General features: G+C 41.9%; 1 protein-coding gene across 1 annotated transcript in view; it reads right to left on the reverse strand.

Moving 5' to 3' along the window:
* Window positions 1–19,622, reverse strand: part of IL18R1 (interleukin 18 receptor 1) — a 305,537-nt gene that overhangs the window by 91,500 nt on the left and 194,415 nt on the right. Inside the window, 1 exon segment of the mRNA XM_078658948.1 lies at window positions 16,768–16,929. Within this exon segment, the coding sequence (XP_078515074.1) occupies window positions 16,768–16,929 (162 nt within the window).

The following is a 19,622-nucleotide window of genomic DNA, read 5'->3' on the forward strand; positions in this document are numbered from 1 at the left end:
TCATAAACAAGGATTAGTTCATCCATAAGCAAGAGTAAGTATCAGGATAACCAATTCAGTAACGCCATAATCATACACCACAAGATAAATGCATTGCAGTAAGCAGCAAATTGCAAAAAACGGTCAGTACTCCCAATTCTACATGTGTTGCGGCACAATTGGTTATGCTGATAAAGATCAGCAGTGTAACATCTGCAAAGAGGAATACAGGGGTCCTCCATCCTAATATTTTCCATGCATCACACCCATCCCTGTTCAAAAACTCAATGACACCATTTATATACAGAGTGAATAGCGTGGACGATAATACACACCCCAGCCTTACACTTTTGTCAATAAGAATTGGTTTCATCCATTCCCCTATCACTCCCCACCTCACTTGGTCCAGTTTGTCTTTATGTAACCACTTTAAGATGTTCAGGAAGGGTGCTGGGACTCCCATTTCTTCTAGAACTCCCCACAGCTTGTCTCTTGGAAACAGTTATTTACATGATGTCTAAAACGGAGGTTAAATGTTCATCTTGGAATGTCAATAATTTGGGGGACAAAAATCCAGCGGGGACTGGTACTTCAGTATCCTAAGAGGCATTCTCCGGACGTGGTGTTTTTGCAAGAAACACACCTATAGGGTGCTGCAATTAAGACAATGGATCACTGGGGTTATTAGATGGTAGTGCATGTGGGATTTATCTTGAGCTCAAGGGGGGAGGGGATACTTCTTTGAAAACATTTTCCAATCATAGTCAACTGAACCTAGTCGGATCGCTTGGGCCAATATGTGGACCTATCAAGGATGTGGGAGGGTGAAATGCTTAACCGGTTCTCCATATACAGTCTCCAGGTATGCCCAATGCCACCTTGCCTGATTTGGGTACTGTCCTTTTGGAATTCCCTTTTTTGATCTACTTACAGGAGATTTTATTATGTCCCTGTTTGACACTGTGGACCAATGCCCCCCCCAGGCGGGCAACGCCAACTCTGAAGGCCTTGGTGGACTTTATCTCCACTTTGGGGCTTGAGGTCATTTGGAGAATACATAATCCTGGGACATTGGGCTATACCTTTCTCTCTGGCACTCATGGTAGCCTGTCTGGGATAGGCTCTTTCTTCACTCACGCCAACAATGTGTCCGCTTTCGTAACGTCCGACATATGGTAGAGGGATTTCGGACCACTCACCGGTATGGGCAAACTAAAGTTCTGATAGATCCCAAACTCGACGCACCATCTCACTAAGTCCTTGGTACCTTAAGATCCCAAGAGTCAGAGAGGGTTTGGCTGAAACCACTAAGCTCTATTTTGAAGAAAATGAGCCATCAGTGAGCTCTGCACAAATACTGTGGGAAGCCTATAAGACAGTGGTTAAGGGACATGCCCTTTCTTTGGCTACATGCTACAAAAAAGAGAAACAGGCTGCAATAGACAAAAACTCATAATACTTGAAAATAGGTAGTATTGGATGAGACAGGAGACAGCAAGCATCTTTTACATTTCAAACAGAGAGAAAACAGTGACTTGGTAATGGAGGCTGCTAAAGCTAGACATCAGACAATTGAACTTTGGCTTTACAAAGTGAGTGGTAAAGCAGGGAACCTCCGAGCATAGTTGGATAAACATGAAAAGGCTAGCCACTGGATAGCCAAAATTTGTATGGCGGGCGGTGAACACCACAGCGATCCGCAGAAAATAGGGGACATCGTTGCTGACTTCTATGCTCATCTTTACTCCCCTGTTTCTCCAGAACCATTTATTGATTCTCGTGACTTACTTGCAGAACTCCTCCTCCCTACACTTTCAGTGGAAAAACAATCTCTTCTGGAGGAAAAACTTATGAAGGATGAGTTAGAACAGGCTATTAGAGGCATTCAATCGGGTAAGCTGTGGGTTTCAAAGGCCTCCTAATTGAGTTTTACAAGCTCTTTTCTGCTGATACCGCATCTGTTGTAAATGTATGAGGAGAGCCACACACAAGGTGATCTCCCGGCAGATCAAAGACTAGCCTCCATCATATTGCTACATAAACCGGGTAAGCCACCTCATCAATGCGCCTCCTACAGGCTAATTTCATTTCTAAATGCAGAGGAAAAGATCCTGGCAACTGCTGACATTCTGACTATTGCCGTTAATAACCAAATTAGTCCATCCCGACTAATCCGGCTTCATGCATGGTTGAAATGCGTCTCTTAACCTGCGGTATCTGCATGGAGTGTTGGGTCGCATAGATACAATACAGGGAGATGTTGTAGTTATTTCGCTAGATGCACACCTGGCCTTCAACACTATTGAATGGCCACATCTTTTCACTGTGCTGGAATGCATGGGCGTTGGCCCCATATTCCTGGCTTGGCTGAGACTCCTCTATTCGGAGCCTCAGACATAAGTAGTGTTAAATGGTCAGTTGCTATAAATCTTCCCCTTGCAGAGGGGCAACAGACAGGACTGTCCACTTTCACCACTTAATTTTGCCCTAATTTTGTAAACACTTGTGGCATGGGTGCAGATGAATCCGCTGATCCTCTGATGGGCATATGGGTGGGAGGACAGAATATCTATATACACAGATGATACTTTTCTTTACTTAGCCGCTCCATGCTCCTCAATTGACAGAATTATTAACATTTTTACCACTTTTGGGGCATAATTTAGCTATACCATTATTTGGTCCAAATCTGGAATTTTAGTTCTTCACGGCGGGATGCCTGCCCTACTGAAAAGCAGCAGCTGCTGAAATAAGTCCAGGGCATCCTTTTGAATCGAATGTACCAAATGGAGTAACAAATGCTGTGAGATCATGTGATTCCTTCATGAATTTCAATTTGATGATAAGCTGAAACCAAATCAAGTATTGAAAAAATCTTAGCTCCAGCAAACGTTGTTATCATTTCCTCGACGTTAGGCAAAGGAACAATAGCAACAATTACTTCTTTATTAAGTGCTCTTAAGTCCACGCAAAGACGAATGTCACCATTGCCTTATGTGCTAGTACAATGGGAGAAAGCCATTCAGTAGCTTCAACAGGTTCTATGACACCACAATCACACAACCTCACCAACTCTTTTTCAACTTCTGCTTGTATGTGGAGGGGAATCCTTCGAACTTTTGCCACAGAAGGACATGCACCTAACCTAAGTTTAATCTTATGTTTGTAACCTAGAAGCATTCCCAGTCTATCTTGAAGTAAGTTTTTTAATTCAATTATAAATTTCTCTTTAGAGATAGACACTTCATCAACTTGAACCTCAGGAGTTTTAATAGGATGTAAACTAACACATAACTCACTCTGGTGAACCCATCCCAACAAATCATCGCCTTGACAGGATACATATACCTTTCCAACAGTCAAATTGTCATCTAATCTTATGTCAGCCACGAAATAACTGAACATCTTTATCTTTGCTCCACCATAACCTCCAGGCTGTATATCCATGCGTAACAGTTCTTTTTTAATCAAAAAAAATTCCTGAAATGTCTTACTGGAGACAATAGTAATGCTGGAGCAGGAATCAAACTTCATTGAAACCAGATTCCCATCAATATCAACCATCTCAGTGGGATACAATTTATTAAAATCTCCAACATGGAGTATTACCTCCTGACATATTTCATTTGTCTTAGTTTTAAAACTTTTTCTGCTCTTGTTGTGACAACACCTACTAAAATGTCCTCCTACGCCACAATTGTTACAAATCTGTGATAAAGCAGGACAAAACCTGTCATTAGCCTCCATTCCACAACTGAAGCATGTAACTTTGAATTCTTGATCTAACTTCTTCTGACCTTTTACATCCGATTCACCTTTTTTTACCCATCCTTTTTGTGACTTAAACTCACAAACTTCTGTCACTTCTCACTTCTCTGTAATTTTTTGTTCTTTTCTCGTTTTTTAACTCCCCCACACATTTCATCATATGCTCCACACGTTTTGCAACAATCAGAACTTCATCTAGAGGTGGCTCATCTTTCATCCACAACTCTTCACGTATTTTGTCACTATTGCATCTTAACAAAAATGAATGTCTTTTTGTGTCCTCAATTGAAGCCCTAAATTTACAATTCAATGCTAATTTTCTCAGATTAGTCACAAATTCTTCAACAGTTTAGTTTAGACCTTGAGACCTCAATCCAAAACGATACCTTTCCAAAATTGTGCTTTCTTTGGGAAGGTAGTGTCGATCTAATCTAGCAATTGCAATCTCAAATTCATTCAAATCTCGTGCATCACATTGTGGGAGTTTAGGGAGATCTTCTAGAATGTCTTGTCCCTCTGCTACTCAACAATGTAGTAATAAAGCATGCTTCCTCTCAGCACTTAAATTTGTGCCACAAACACAAGCATAATTTAAAAACACTTTTTTGCATTTTGCCCACTTAATAAGTGGTTCTCCAGGCAATGACAAGAAGAAAAATGGTGCAGTTACATTCTGCATAATGCAAGTTAGTATTATTAGTATTAATTATTGCCCTCTCGAAACACAAATATATAACCTAAATATGTATTACTTTCAATGTACACCATTAACAGTTAAATTAACGTTGTTAAAATGTAAATATCAAAAAATTGATTCTGCAAATAACATTAAAGTTTGACAAATGCCTCGTGTAATACTCTCTCCTCATTGAAATGTCTGTTTTCAAAGAAATGCTTGCCCATATGTCCTTATTTGTGATGAGAAATTAATGTAACTTTGAGCTTCCCTTTAATTTGATTATTAATATTTCAAAATTGAAACCCTTCTACAAAAGCTCTTCTACACTTCCCCAAATTCTCTTATTCAGAGTGACTGGTATCACAAAACAAACAGACGAGTACACAGTCTAGACGTTTCCTTAAAAGAGGTCTCCACTTTTAGTACGTCAATGACATGCGCAAAACTGAAGCTCAACACACTCCGAAGCTAGAGGGCCAAGTGGTGTTCCTCAGAGCACTTGAAGAGAGTTGAGATGAGCAAGAAGGAGCAAGAGGGCGAAGAGTTGTTGCTCTATACTCATTTTTAAAACATGAAACGTACCTCGGGTTAACGCCACCTGAAGCCGCAGTGCGTGTAGATTCTCTGTGAAACAAACAGTAGGAGATGCGAAGCCGCTCTCTATTGAATCAAACCAGTTGCGATGCTCCGAGTCTGCCGCAAACAGGAAATGAAGCAGAAGCCCACGGAAGTGTCAGGATTCCAGAGTAATCATCTGCCAGCACTCGTGTATATCTCCGGCTCTACCCATTGATCATTCCATTAAGACGTGAAACAGCTTCCTGCCTTGTTGAGGTGTGTCACGTTACCAAACACCACAACATGAAATCGGATCCCATCCAGCTTCACCAAAATATGTGGTCCACAACAAAAGACCACACATAGAAGTAGGAGGTAAGTGAAGCTTTAATTCATCACACCTCATCCAACGGAAGCAGCCAAGCAACTGCTGTTCACAGAGTTCTTCTTCTTTCAAGAACCCCGTTCTACATTCCGTTTCTGACCTCATTGCTCACAAGGTTCCACTCATGACTTATAGGTTTTAAGTGCAGTGACCTTAGATATCAGAAAAACTATTCCTTTCGTAACTGGTGCTAACACCAGCTTACACAGGCAGCAATATCAGGCCTGTAGTTACAGTTTGAGTGTTCCCTCATGGGTGGCATAGTACATGCTTTAGCCCATGGGGAACCCCTGGTGTACTTATGCCCTGGGTACCTTAGTACGACTAGGGACTGATAATACCTAAGTACTTACCATACCAATTTAGGGGAGAAAGCACAGAGACTGGGGTCCTGGTTAGCAGAATCTCAGTCAGACTAGTCAGAAACAGCAGAGCACCCGGCAAAAGTTGGGGGGAAACCATAAAAGCAGATCCTACTTTCCTACAATCACAAACTCTATAAACCTATCTCATGTGGTAGGAGGATTAACTGGTTGCACAAAGACAACTTTCTACTCACTCTGAAGGCCTTGACAAAATAAAAATACACTCATCAGGTTGGATGAATACTTGGGCTACGCAAACTAAATCAGGTTTGCACTAACCTTTTGAACAAGGTCTAACCAAAGTGATGTTCGTTGAAATCTCTCAACTGGTCCTTTCCAGGAACTCTTAGCAAAACATACAACCCCAAGCATTAAGACTGCAGAGAATTATAACCCAGTCTTTAGAGTTCAGAATAAAAGTACGAGAATAGGTTAAAAGTAATTTTTTATTCACTCATGATTTCAGGATGCTTCTCTGTAATCGAACATGACCCTAGTGCAATCTTTTAAGAAGCATGAAAACTTGACACTTGAAATACACCATCAGTGTAGCTTGGTCCTGGCTGCAGAAATATTATAACATGATTGCATTGGAAAGGACACAGTGTACCACAAGAAAATTAATAGCTAAACACCCAAGAGGGCCATTGTCTCTAGAGGCATGCAAGAGTTTGTAGCCAACTAGGGAACATATTGTATGCTTTTGCAGTGCGGTAGAGCACATTCTCCACTCTTCAGACTCTTCTTGGTGCGAGGCAACACTATTTTTAACCCTTTCCTTAGTCTGAAAGCCTATATCTTCAGGGGAGTTAAAAAGCGCACTCATACCAAGAGAATAAAAAACCTTTTTTACATAAATCAGCCATGGGATAGAGTTCCTAATGTCAAGTGTAAACAGTCCTTCAAAACCTCCCTGGAGAAATCAGCCCTGGGAGTGCTGCATAGTTTTGCCCATAATAACAAGGGAGCTAAATCATTAAAATCTTCCAGAAATCCTCCCCCTTCTTCCATATATTTAATTAAAATGTTGAGTGGATTTGTGTAAAGATAAAAGTCTGCTACAAACTTATTTTCTACTGCCTGTAGCTTTCAAAGAACTGTATAACCCCACACTCCTATCCCAGAGGCACCAAGAGATAGACACTTACTTTTATACAACTGAATCATCTCCTTGGTTGGTTTATGGCCTCGTTGTTTTGCACATCTACATAACATTTCGCAGGTTGTCCCTATCTTTTGTATTCTTTGGTTAATTAAACATTCCCAAGATCCATTAGCATTGATTAAAAGACCTAAATCATCAAAAGAAGATGCATTTTCTTTCAGTGTCTCTCGATATTAAATTTGTTATAACTTTTTACCTTTAGAACCAGAGATTAACATTAAATATTTTTGATGATTTACCTTATGACTTAAATTACTCATAAAATCGTTAAAATCATTTAAGAGACTTTGGAGGCCATTGGCTGTTAGCCCTAGGATAACAGCGTCGTCCTCATTCAGAAGAACGGGCAATGTGTGTGAACCTATTCGCGGTATTTCTGTTCTATATGCCCCCAAACATCTATCAAAAGAGTTAATGTAAAATAAAAACTGAAAAGGGGTGAGAATGCAGCCTTGCCTCACTTCTCTGCTCACTCCTATAGATTTTGCTCAATCCCCTGCATGTGTGTGATGCATGTCAAGGGATGAGTCTTAATGCAAACACTTAACAAGGCCCAGCAAAGTGGGATTCATGCCTGCCTGTTGCATTGAAACCCACAATTTCTTGCTGTCAGTAAAGTCAAAGGCACAGGAGAGTTCTATAAATGCCATCTGGAGGGCACCTCTCCTGACCTTGACATACTTGCCGCGAATAAGAAGTAAATAAAGGGCCTGATCCACCGCTCCTAGGCTAGGCTAGGGCGAAAACCATATTGAAATTATGAAAAAAGGACGTAGTCTCAGCTCATTCCTTCATTTTTTCCAAGATAACCCGCCCAAAAATTTTAACTGTAGAATTTATTAGTGAGATTGATCAATAGCAAGTGGGCTGATTCCGATCACATTTTTTAAAGTCTCTCGATGACTCAATTAAGTTACCTCTAACTGCTGCCCTCAAAGACATTTGTTAAAAGAGGGACCCAAAGGTCAATATTATATTTAAAAAGATCAATCATCACGGCCTGGGGCCTTACCAATAGCTGCATCTTGAATAGCTATAGTCACAGAGGGAAGATTGATAAGATCAGCCAACCAATCCTCCTTTATTAACAAGGGCTCAGGAGTCATATCGTCATGGGCAATCCTCTCTTGATCTGAATTAAAAATGATAGGGAAATGGTTAAACCATTCCTGTTCAGGGGTGTGACACTCAATACCACTTGGGGAATCTTCCATGAAAAAGGGCTGATTGACAGCTTCCCAGAACAGCCTAGATTCTTTAAAATTAATCGCTTTTTCCAGGTCCTCCCAGGCCTTGGATCTAATATCAAGCCTTCTCTTGTCAAGAATTTGCCTACAGTTCTTCTTAGCTGCTCGAATATCATTTGTATTTCGCTGAACTTTGTTGGTGGTTTGTTTTAAAGCTTTAAGGACTGTTGTACATTTGGCACTAAACCAGGAGTTGGGGGGATGCTCTCTCAGTGACTTATTTATAGTCAACTCAGAGGCCACAATTATAGTAATTCTATTAAAACCCTCTAAAATCGTCTCTGAGGCATTATCAAGGGAGAGACAATGAGTAGTTTCATCAGGAGCCTTACTAATCAGGTTGCAAAAAAACCTTTCTGGTTCAATATTACTCCAATTTATCTGGCCCCTTTATTTATCAAATAATGAACAAGTGACATGTTAGTTACACCATCTCAGGCTAAGATAGTATCAAAATGCAAAGAAATAGGATTATGATCACTGAAGGGAAGCACACATCTCATATTGCAAAAGGTGTTAAGCAAGATCAGTGGTATAAGAACAAAGTCTATAGTGCTCCCCCTGCCTCTGCCTGTAAATTTTGGGTGGCCTAGCTTGTCGTTAGGACCATAATTGAGGCAAAACTCAAGTTATGAGTTTGGATTATAGTGTTTAAAGATTCACCATATCATGAATGTTTAAAATGATTTATATCGTCCCCCAATTGATTAGAAAATCCACAGATACGATTTCCACTATGAGGACTTTATGATCGGGCTACCCTGAAGGATAGCTCCAAATTCTGGGAAATCATAAATACACCCTTGTTCAGCGAGAAGGAAAACTCCCCGTTGGAACTAAATATATCGGAAAAAGACTGGTTGCTCCATTTTGAAAAAATATATGGGAGTAATCTTCAGATAGACCCATTTACGCCAACACTAAGTGAACAACCAGGGTTACCTTTGCGGTTCACCGTTAAGGAAGTTCTAAAGGCTATTGAAGATACTACTGCTCATAAGGCGCCGGGCCCAGATGGGGTCCCGGCAGACATGTATAAATCTAATCCTTCCATATGGTCTATTGCCCTTGCAAATATTTTTAATACGGCCAGCATTGACATAAAAAGATTGCCTACGACCTGGTCACGGTCTATAATAGTCCCTATTTTCAAAAAGGGCCAGAGGGGGGACGCAAGATGTTATAGACCGATATCACTGCTGGATTCGTCTTTTAAAATATTGGGGAAGGTGATCCTAAATAAGATTGCAACGTGGGAAACCAATAACGACATCTTGTGTGACGCACAGTATGGTTTCAGATCTGGTAGAGGTACTGAGGATCAGTGTCTCAACTTGCAATTAATAGTCAGCAAATACACTGTGGCTGCAGGGGGGTCAATTTATCTAGCGTTTATGGACCTGTCCACAGCTTTTGACCTAGTTAATAGGTCAAAGCTGTGGACCATGCTCCTGGATATGGGCCTAGACCGGGCATTGGTGTATTTCATGGCCGATCTGCATAGGGATCTGAAAGCGGCTATACGCATGTCACAAGATGGGAAGTGTACGGCTGATTTTAAATCCGGGAGGGGAGTACGACAGGGGTGTATTTTGGCCCCAATGTTATTTTCTTTATATATCAATGCGTTAAGTGCAAGTTTGGCGGCAGCATCTGCAGATGTCCCATGTATGGGGGGCACCAAATTACCAGTATTATTATATGCGGACGATACTGTGCTGCTGTCCAGGACTCCCATAGGCTTGCAACGCCTCTTAAATTCCTTCGGGAATTTTATGCAAAACCTGGAACTTGTAATTAATGTGGAGAAATCGCACGTGATGTTCGTGGGGAAAGGGAGGAATAATACCAAGACGCTCTTGTGCAATGGCTCAGTAATATCAAAAGTAAGAATTTTCACATACCTGGGTGTGGTGTTTGATGACCTGGGCAGCTGGGTCCCCCAAGTGGCAAATAAAAGAGTAGCAGTGAAAAAGTCATCGGCCGCAATACTTGGCTTTGCAAAAAGATTGGGTGGGAAACCGCCTGAGGCCATTCTGGCGATTTATAGAGCCAAAACTATGGCCATAGCCAGGTATGGGGCAGCAATCTGGGGTTATAAAGATCTAACCTTGATTCAGAGAGAGGAAAACAAATTTTTGCGATCTCTCCTGGGCCTTCCCCAATCCACTTCATCTTTTGCGGTCCATGCAGAGCTGGGTATGGGCTATATTGCGGACATGTTAAACATGGCACCGCTTTTATTATGGATCAGAACTTGGCTTAACCCCAAACTTACACTGAATCATAAAATTATTAAGGATTGTTTGGGGCGGGATAGAGTGGCTGATATCAAATGGTTGGCATACATCAAAACATCTACTGCACTCATGGGTCGCCCGGAATTGTATTCAAACCCGGAAAATTTGAGTAAAGATGACATTAACTGGGTGAAACAGAACTTCATTAGGGCCCGAGAAATGGATCGAGAGTCGATTGAGATCTCTAAACCAACAGTAAGATCACATTTTTTGTTGATTAATTCAATGTCAATGGAACCCTATTTGTCTGTTGTCACACGTCCTTATCATCGTTGGTTGTTAACCAAATTTAGATTCAATCAGGCACATTTTCTGTTGGGAAATTATGAAAATTGGTGTATGCCATGGGAAAATGCCCCATGTGAATGTGATAATTTTTCCGATCAGGATTTGACACATTTTATTTTTTTCTGTCCCTTCTTCTCTGAAGGTAGGGCAAAGTACATCAAGCCTCTCCTGAGGGAAATGGGGTTTCTACAGTTGAAGCCAGCATTGTTGTTCTTACAATTAATGGAAAATCATCGGGTGATGTTCGGTGTAGCCAATTTTTTGATTGCATCTATCCGTGCTAGACGGAAGAGATCCCACACGAGTTTAGATGGAGCTATTGTAAATGTTTGCCCTATACCCGGTAGTATGAATTAATTTCTCAGCTTTGCCCCTATTAACATATACTTTTGGAAAAAAAAGGAACATGAATTATTTCCTGCTAACAGTGTTATTCTTGTGTGCCAGGTCATTTTATATGTATTGTTAATGAATTTTAAAATGTACGGTATTTTTAAAGCTTTGTATGATGTTTTTATGTATTTTTATAGTATACTTTTATGATTTTTATTTAATCGAATAAAGTGAGTTTTGACTTTGACTTTGACACTATGAGGACATTCAGTAATATTAAAATCTCCTACCCATGTGATTGAGCTTTCACCATTTCCCTGTCTATCCACAATATCTAGCAGTAACATTGCCAATTCATTAATAATGTCTACTGGTTGCACAAAAAATAAATTTAAATTTAAATTTAAATTTACTACAACCACGTTTACCATGTGTTTCACTTAAAATTGCACAACTTTATAATACAGGCTTGACGTCATTTCCTTCACTATCAAATTCTTAATGGAGCATGAGACAAAAATGTCCAAACCCTCCTTGCCTCTCCCAGCTGACAAAGGAGTAGCTTGGGAACAATATGATTTATATCTGTTTATATTTATGGGGTCAACGGCCCAAGTTTCCTGACAACAAACAACATTATCGTTTTGAAAATATGCCTGCCAGTCTTCATTATTAGGTTTGTCCCGAAATCCCACAATGTTCCAAGAAAGAAAAAGAAGACCATGCACACACTCATCATTGATATTCACTCTATTAGAAGTGCGTACTAATAAAGGAGGGATATTAACAATCTCCTGTTGGGGGGTTTCCTTCATTTTGTAGGTTTGGTTCGGGCATCAATTGTTTTCTGAGAGCCCTAATAGTTGTTCAAATCTATTGGGGTGAGCAAAGTTTACTAAAGGGGGCTGAATTTGGTGGGGTCTGTTTATTCGATTACTCTGTCTAATAAAGGTATGGCTGGGTGGTGGTGGATAGAAGAACCCTAGCCACTAGCCCTTATTTTACAAGAATTAGGACAAACAGAATTCAATCGAGTCAGCAAAAAACCTACACACTCTAGGTCCATAAAACTTAATACAATACAATCTCCCTCAGCACATTTCATGGGGGAACCAGCCCAGTTTACTCTACGTGCCATGATTACTTTTTCAGTGACAGCTGAATTGCAATCTGCATTTCTCCCACACCAAAAGGCAGCTTTATTAATGAGACTTTGGCAAGACTCCTGTATTCCTTCAGCTGAAAGAGGATCTCCCACTGAAACCATTATTGATGGGATACATTCCGGAGGTAGGTGCAAAATATCAGAAACATCTAAGTACTAAGATATAGTATGAGCAGCAAGTTGCTGACAAAGAATGTTTGAAGTCCCGGGTGTAGGGGTGTCTGAAATGACCTGTGGAAAGCCCGACCAGATGGGAATCCCTTCAGCCTGTGTCCTTTGATTGCTAGAACACCTAACAGGACCAGAGACAAAACCATGTCCTTGAGAAAATTGTCCAACAACAGTAACCAAGTTCCCTCCATTCTTCAGAGGGAGAATTATTTGGCGTACTTGTTTGGCAATTTCCAATAAATATTAAGGGGCAGATTTACAAGCCCATTGCTCCACTTTTGCGTAATTTTTAACATGGGAAAAGTGGCACAAGGACCTTGTAAATCTGCCCCTAAATCTGTTATTCTATATTTTGCAAATGGGACACAATGGGTTTTAGGGCATCTACCAGGACATTTGTTATACTAGGATTGAGTTCCTCCAAAAAAGGGCTGCACCCTTTCACTGCCCAAATGAATTACTGGGGGGTAACCTGCTGCTCTGGACTTTGCATATGCTTTGTAGGAACTGGGTGTTGTTTCGAGGAAGAAATTATAGGCTCCATGCCTTTCCCCCCCCCATTGGTTTTTAAACTTCCTGCGATACCTATACTTTCCACAATGTCTTGAGAGTGGCTGGTAGGCTGATGGCGGGAAACAACCTTTACAACACAACTTTTACAACGCACTACCATTACAACAAAACTTTTACAACGCAAAATCTATTACAATGCATGCATTTACAACGCAGTCATTACAACGCACGACACTACAACGCACACTACTACAACGCATACCATTACAACGCAGTCATTACAACGCATACCATTACAACGCAAAACTTACCATCCAACACTTACCCTACTGTTGCACCTCCTGGAGTTAGAATAGTAATTTTAACCCCTACACTATCCAACACTTTCCCTACTGTTGCACCCCCTGGAGTTAGAATAGTAATTTTAACCCCTACACTATCAAACACTTACCTTATATGCAATGTGATGTAATGCATTGTAATGGTATGCGTTGTAAATATAGTATGCCTTGTAGTGGAATGCGTTGTAAAGGTAGTTTCTAAGAATTCGTTGTAATGGTATGCGTTGTAATGGTGTGCGTTGTAATGGATTTTGCGGTGTAAAAAATGCGTTGTAAAGGTATGCGTTGTAAAAGTGTGCGTTGTAACGTCATACATCCGCTGATGGCTGGTAGGATGGTTACAAAAAGCAGTAAGGGATAGTGGAGCAGCTAGAACAGCTGAGTATTTGAGTATATCACCTGCTGGACCTTCCACCTCCCGACGACAATCCTTGAGCCACAGCCGTGTGGAGAGGTGGGGGGAGGAGAGAGATAATCTGCATTCAACCAGTTCAATCTCTTTGTTTAGGGCTCCTAAAGCCCGCTGCAAACAACCATTCAGGATGCTATCAGTTGCAGAAGGTGTTGGATTTGTTTTACGTCTCCGCACCCCAACTGGTTTTATTTTCATCACAAAATATCTACCTGAACGGTGAAAATAGTGTATGCTGTAGACACCATGAAGTTTTCACAGTACCTCCGGAGACGCAGTCCCCTAATGTCCTACCAATGATGGAGCCAGGAGAGGGGGTCTGACCTGGGTCTGCCACGGACGGGTGCAGACAAGCCCGCCCTTGGCCCAGGCATGCCCACGTGCGTCCAGTGTTGGGGGAGTTCCACTGAGATTTTATGATGTTGGGAAGGCTTGCCCTGCCACCCGCACCACCAAGAATGCTGGGGATGGAGTCCAACCCCAGCTGACCAACAAGAGCTGCAATGAGGCCTTGGATGACCCTAGGAAGAGTGTCCCACACTGTGGGAGTACTACTGAGCCATTAGGGCATCTGGAATACAGACCCTGCCTCCCACACCGTCGTAAATGCTTGGGGCTGAGTACCACTCCAGCAGACCAACACGCGCTGCAACAGGGCATCAGACTGCCCTTGGAAGAGTGTTCCATGCCGTGGGAGTGCCACTGAGCCTTTACGGTGTTGGAAAGGCTGGCCCTGTCTTTCATGCCACCAGGAATGCTGGGGGATTGAGGCGCACCCCAACCAACAAACGTCAGCTGCAATGGGGACTGGGACAGCACAGCCCTAGGAAGAGTGTCCCAATTGTATCATAAATAACTGGAGAACCAGGGAATTGTGCCTAACGCTGATGTCAGGCCAACTAGTGGCCATTCAGGACACTTACTTCATCAAGGAGTGGTGTCCGTCCGTGTACCTACATTATTCTTCCCAGTCTGCTGAATGATATGCAGAGACCAAGGGAGACGCTGTTAAGCCGGCAGTGGGCGCCATATTGTGGTGTGATTATTCCCATGTAGTCCACCAACAATGGCATCCATCAATGTGAATATGGTGGCAAACTATTGTGAGTCAGTGCTCAACGTCAAGGGGGTCATGGGGGATGTAGTTTTGTAGTTAGCGCCCAGTGGAGGCGTGGGTTCTTTATTTCTGGGGTGTTATTGGTTACTGATGACATGGAGGAATTTTATTTGATGTCAAGCATTAGTACCCAGAGGAGGTCATGGTAACTGTACATGGTTACCAAGTGTACAATAAAAAATGCCCATTATAATTTTCGATGTGCTTTGAAGTTCATTGGTCATACAAAAATGGAAGGAAATTAAAGTTATAATCTAGACCCTTTGTAAGTGGTTACTCTTATATGCACCAAAATAAACCTTTTTATATTGCAGCATGGGGGTCTGAAGTGTTATTGAGTCCACCTTATGCAGCATGTGCTTTTCATGCTTGGTTACCACTTGGCAAGAGCTGTATCATGGAAAACCCCTACTTGACTTAAGAGTGGACAGGCAGTTTAAATGAGCAGAAGAATCCATAAAAATGAAAACAGTGAAAAAAATATGATGTGAAGAAAAAATTGAATTAATATGGTTTGGAAAGACAGACCTACAAAGGGACTTCAGAGAGTCGTTTAAGACACAGTTCTGTTCAGTTGACCCGACGGGATATCCTCATTATGGCGCTTCCTACATGTCCCCCATCTGTAAATCCAGTTTGCAATGGAGGAGCATGTTCATTGACCTTTAAATCAGGTCCAAAGCCAGTGAAGCTTGTGGTGTTAAACACGAGCTTCGTAATAGGAAATTTGCCTTGTTTAATCTTCTCTATTGAGGGAAATTTTGTCTGAGCAGAAGAAAATTGATCACAGACTGCCTTGCAAAGGGAGATGTATTGGGAGGTCTGGGAGATGTCTGAAAATGTGTGTGCATTCTGAGAGATAGCTCTTTAGAAGCTTGTGGGTTGCCAGCCAGCCCTCCGCACAGGCATCATATTTGTGGCTCCAACTCTGCTAACTTTTGTCTTTTAAGCATCAACTTCCAAAGCGCGAATTTGTTCTTGAAAAACAAAAAGAAATGTCAGTGTTCTCTCTCAACGTGAAAGTAACTGAAAGATGCCTCTTCCTGAGGCTGGCTTGCTTCACGTGAGATGGTTGTTCCAACCTAAATAACGTCAGTGTTGCCATATTGTCTTGTGGTAGATGTGGTTTCTGATGGCAGAGACAGCTGAGGTTCCACAGTTGGTAATTGTGGGCTTAGTTAATCTTTAAATGAGGCAGTCAAACTGTGAGGTAGACATGGCAGAGAACTCGCTGGTTTTTGGCAAAGACCTATAATCATAATACTGGTAAATCCTCATGTGTACCTGCGTTTGCCATTCCCCTATAGGAATCATTAGGAATTTTAAGAGCTCCTTCAAACACCAATACAGAATATTAGCAAAAATGTGTGTCTGAGCTCTGGTAAACGTAATTTAGCATGCAGAAAAGAGTAATTTTTACGATTGTGTTTCAATGTACTGAGAGCAATCTTTTTTCAGTGAAATGCATTTTACAAATTACAGCAGTGCAACATTCAATAAAACATTTAGGGCTCTGATTAAAAATGGTCCAACAAACATGTTAGTTATTTACCGGATATTTTCTTAGCATTACTTTCAGAAGCAGTACTTACACCAGTGAATTTTGCCTACCTCTGTAGTTTCTGCAATTTTACAATGGCAAATTTCGAGTTGTTTAACCGTATGAAATTTGCATGTGGATAGTTGTGGCGTGAGGTGGGTTGTAATCTGCACAACTCACAATTCCAATTCACAGGCCCCTTCAGAGCTTTATTTTGTGAAGTTAGTGTTTGATAGTAATATACAATATACTTTGCAAAGTATAGTAAGAATACATGCCACGAGCCAAGATTACAAATTTATTTAATGTTGAGCATTGGTCAAAGTTGTGCTAAATGTTGGCTTACCACTGGATATATTCAATAATACTGCGCTGGTCAGGTTAAATATGTAAGTGTAATTCTAAACACTCTAGCACTAATAAATGTATTTAATACTCTACCTGAAAGTGTGTCATCTTTTCCGGTTAGACTTCGATACGATAGTATGATCTGTATCCTAAACACAAAACATGCAGCGCCAATGGAAAGGAACACAATTGCAGACACAATTGCTACAATCATCCCAGTCGTAAATGCCTCTTTTGGAATATCCGTATTTTTTTCTGAAAAAGAAAAAAAATTCAATTTAAGGAACTCTTTCAAAAATAAAACATACATATCTCTCCTTTGCAGTGCTTCAATTTCAATGCTTGAGGATCTATTTTCCATCTAAAAAATGTACTGAATTGCCACATATTAACCCCTTCAACTCATAGATGCATTGAAACCCAAACAGCAATTTAAGTATTGTTTTTTTCACTGCAACGAGTCTTTTAATACTTTAATCAGAACTAAGAATGCGAACCAGACCTTTTGACTTTGGCAGCTGTTGTTTTATGGCCAGGGACTGCCAGAGGACCCCCCACCCTTCCGTTAACAAACATTAATAACAGGACATGAGAGGGATTTGTTTGGAAGGAGGGGGATCTTTCGACCCCCCCGGCCGTATTTATTAAAACATACAAAATAAATCAAAAAATTGAAATAAACAATATTTACACAATTACGCAGAAAACGTTTACAATTGATATATACAGATATCAGATGGCTAACCTTAACATACTTCTAGTACAAGGTATTTCCTATCCGAGACTAACATATCAATCTCATACAATATTTATTTTCTGCGTGCCTATTTGGGCCTACCGCAAGGTCAATAACTGGTGTCAGATCCTTACTAAATCACTCCCTCCTGAAGGAGTATGCATGTGCACAGGGCCCGTGTACCGGGACTGTACTTCTCCCCCTGGTTACCCCCATACGCCCGACTAACCACGCCCTTCCATCGAAGTGCGCATGCGCAGGGGGCCCGTTTACCGGGAGGGTACTTCTTCCCCGGTTACCCCCGTACACCCGATTAACCACGCCCTTCTGTCGAAGTGCACTTGCACAGAGGGCCCGCTTACCGTGAAGGTACTTCCGCCCCCGCTTACCCCCGTATGCACTATTAACTCCATTAAAGGGGGCCCTTGCATCTCTGCACCGTTTACTGGCGTAATTGTGCACGTGCGGGGTGGCCAACCAGCCTAGAGAAAGCGTGACTCTCCGCTCCCCCGCAACCATGTATCCAACAGGCTGTACCTGCCCCTGGAGTTCTAGGAGAGACCACTTGTCCCTCCCTTTGGGCGACCCCATTCGAGAATGTCGCCGCCCCCTAAGGACCTTAAATTAACTGCTCACCAATCATGACCTTACCGCCTGATCAAGGAATAGCAATAAATACGACGATTGATGACCTGAAAACTGGAGAAAGTTCTAAGGAACAAAACGTATTATTCAGACACTCTTGTCATCCATAAACACTTGTAACACAATTGTGAAACCTTCATAACACACAATACCAATCATCTGCTTCAGGGGATGGTGGGAGGGAAAATTAGTTACAGCCTCCTAGAGACTGGAAGGGCAGGCCGTGGAGCGCAGGAGTCAAAGAGGCCGACTCCCGTGCTGCACAGCCTTTTAACCCTTCGTCAGCCAGGCCGGATCTAACCGGCCTGGCCTTTGTTCCCTTTGTGACCCGTAAGTGAATCAATCACTTCCGGGTCATCAGGGGGCCCGGGGTGGTTGGGGGCCGGTGCGCCCCGCCATAACTGCGGCGGGGCCAATGTCGGCCCCGCCTTTCCTGTCTTTTCGTATGCATCATCATCATGCAATACACGTCCTTCATCTGTATCTTTCAAATCTGAGAGAAAATCCACAATTACACGCAGGGTGCTAGCTTCATTGTTCGTGTGATTTTAACTGTGGAACTATATCTTTGTACAATGCAGCTGTAAATAACCTAGTGTTTCGTGGCCGATCTAAGCTAAGTTCTAAGGAGCATATTTACGTAGCATTAAAGCAGTGCTGCTGTGCTGTGCTCCGAAGAAAGGGAAAGGACAGGAATGTCCCGTATTTAACTTAATACAATACATTTTTGTCCTTTCCTTGCTCTGGCACCAATGCAGGCACCCTTGCCCTGCGTTGTAAGGCTCACTGGCCTACACACACGTTTTGATCCCTCTACTTTGGCGTCACAGGCATATCAAGGTCACGCACCGGTCATATGCCGTGTTACCTCATGGGCTGACAGCGACTGTGATTAACCCTTTCTGCTCTTCTCAGACCCAATTTGCATTATTTGTATGCCGGGGGAAACAAGCCCAAATTGCTTACTATCATTGTGGGGCTCTGGTGAACGCGCACAGGGCCAAGTTGTATTATCTGCATGCGAGGTGAAACTAGCCCGCAGTGTTCATTATTTGCTCATATGGAGGGACCTCCTGGGCTCTGGTGAACGCACACAGATTCCTTGTGAGCTCTTCGCATACGGAGCTCGTTATTCGTAGAAACTGCCGGCCTATTATGTCCAGGCCTGCTGGTCTGTCTTCCATATATTTAGTTTGGCCATGGAATAGTCCATAGGACGAAACATGTGTTGGCTGCCAGTGTTTTTGTGCTTCATCAAGAAGAAGGAATTCAGAAAATAAAAAGAGAAGAGAACTTGGAACTGACTTTTTGTGGTTGCTAATATGGTTATTACCTCTTAAACAGTATGGACTGCCTTTTGTGTGCCTCAGCATTTGTGTATCCGTGCCTGCGTTGGAATCAGGATTGTTTTTGTGCAGGAAGGGATACCTTCCTGCACAAAACAATCCCCTGAGGCATTTTATTCACTGCTTTTCGTTCAAATCTCAAACAAGCATTGGCAACTACCATGGTTACTTTGAAAACTTTTATACATTTGTATTCTCCTACTCTGCCCAACTTTGGGCAA

Source organism: Lissotriton helveticus, chromosome 8 (genome assembly GCF_964261635.1).
Source record: "Lissotriton helveticus chromosome 8, aLisHel1.1, whole genome shotgun sequence".
NCBI classification, from domain to species: Eukaryota; Metazoa; Chordata; class Amphibia; order Caudata; family Salamandridae; genus Lissotriton; species Lissotriton helveticus.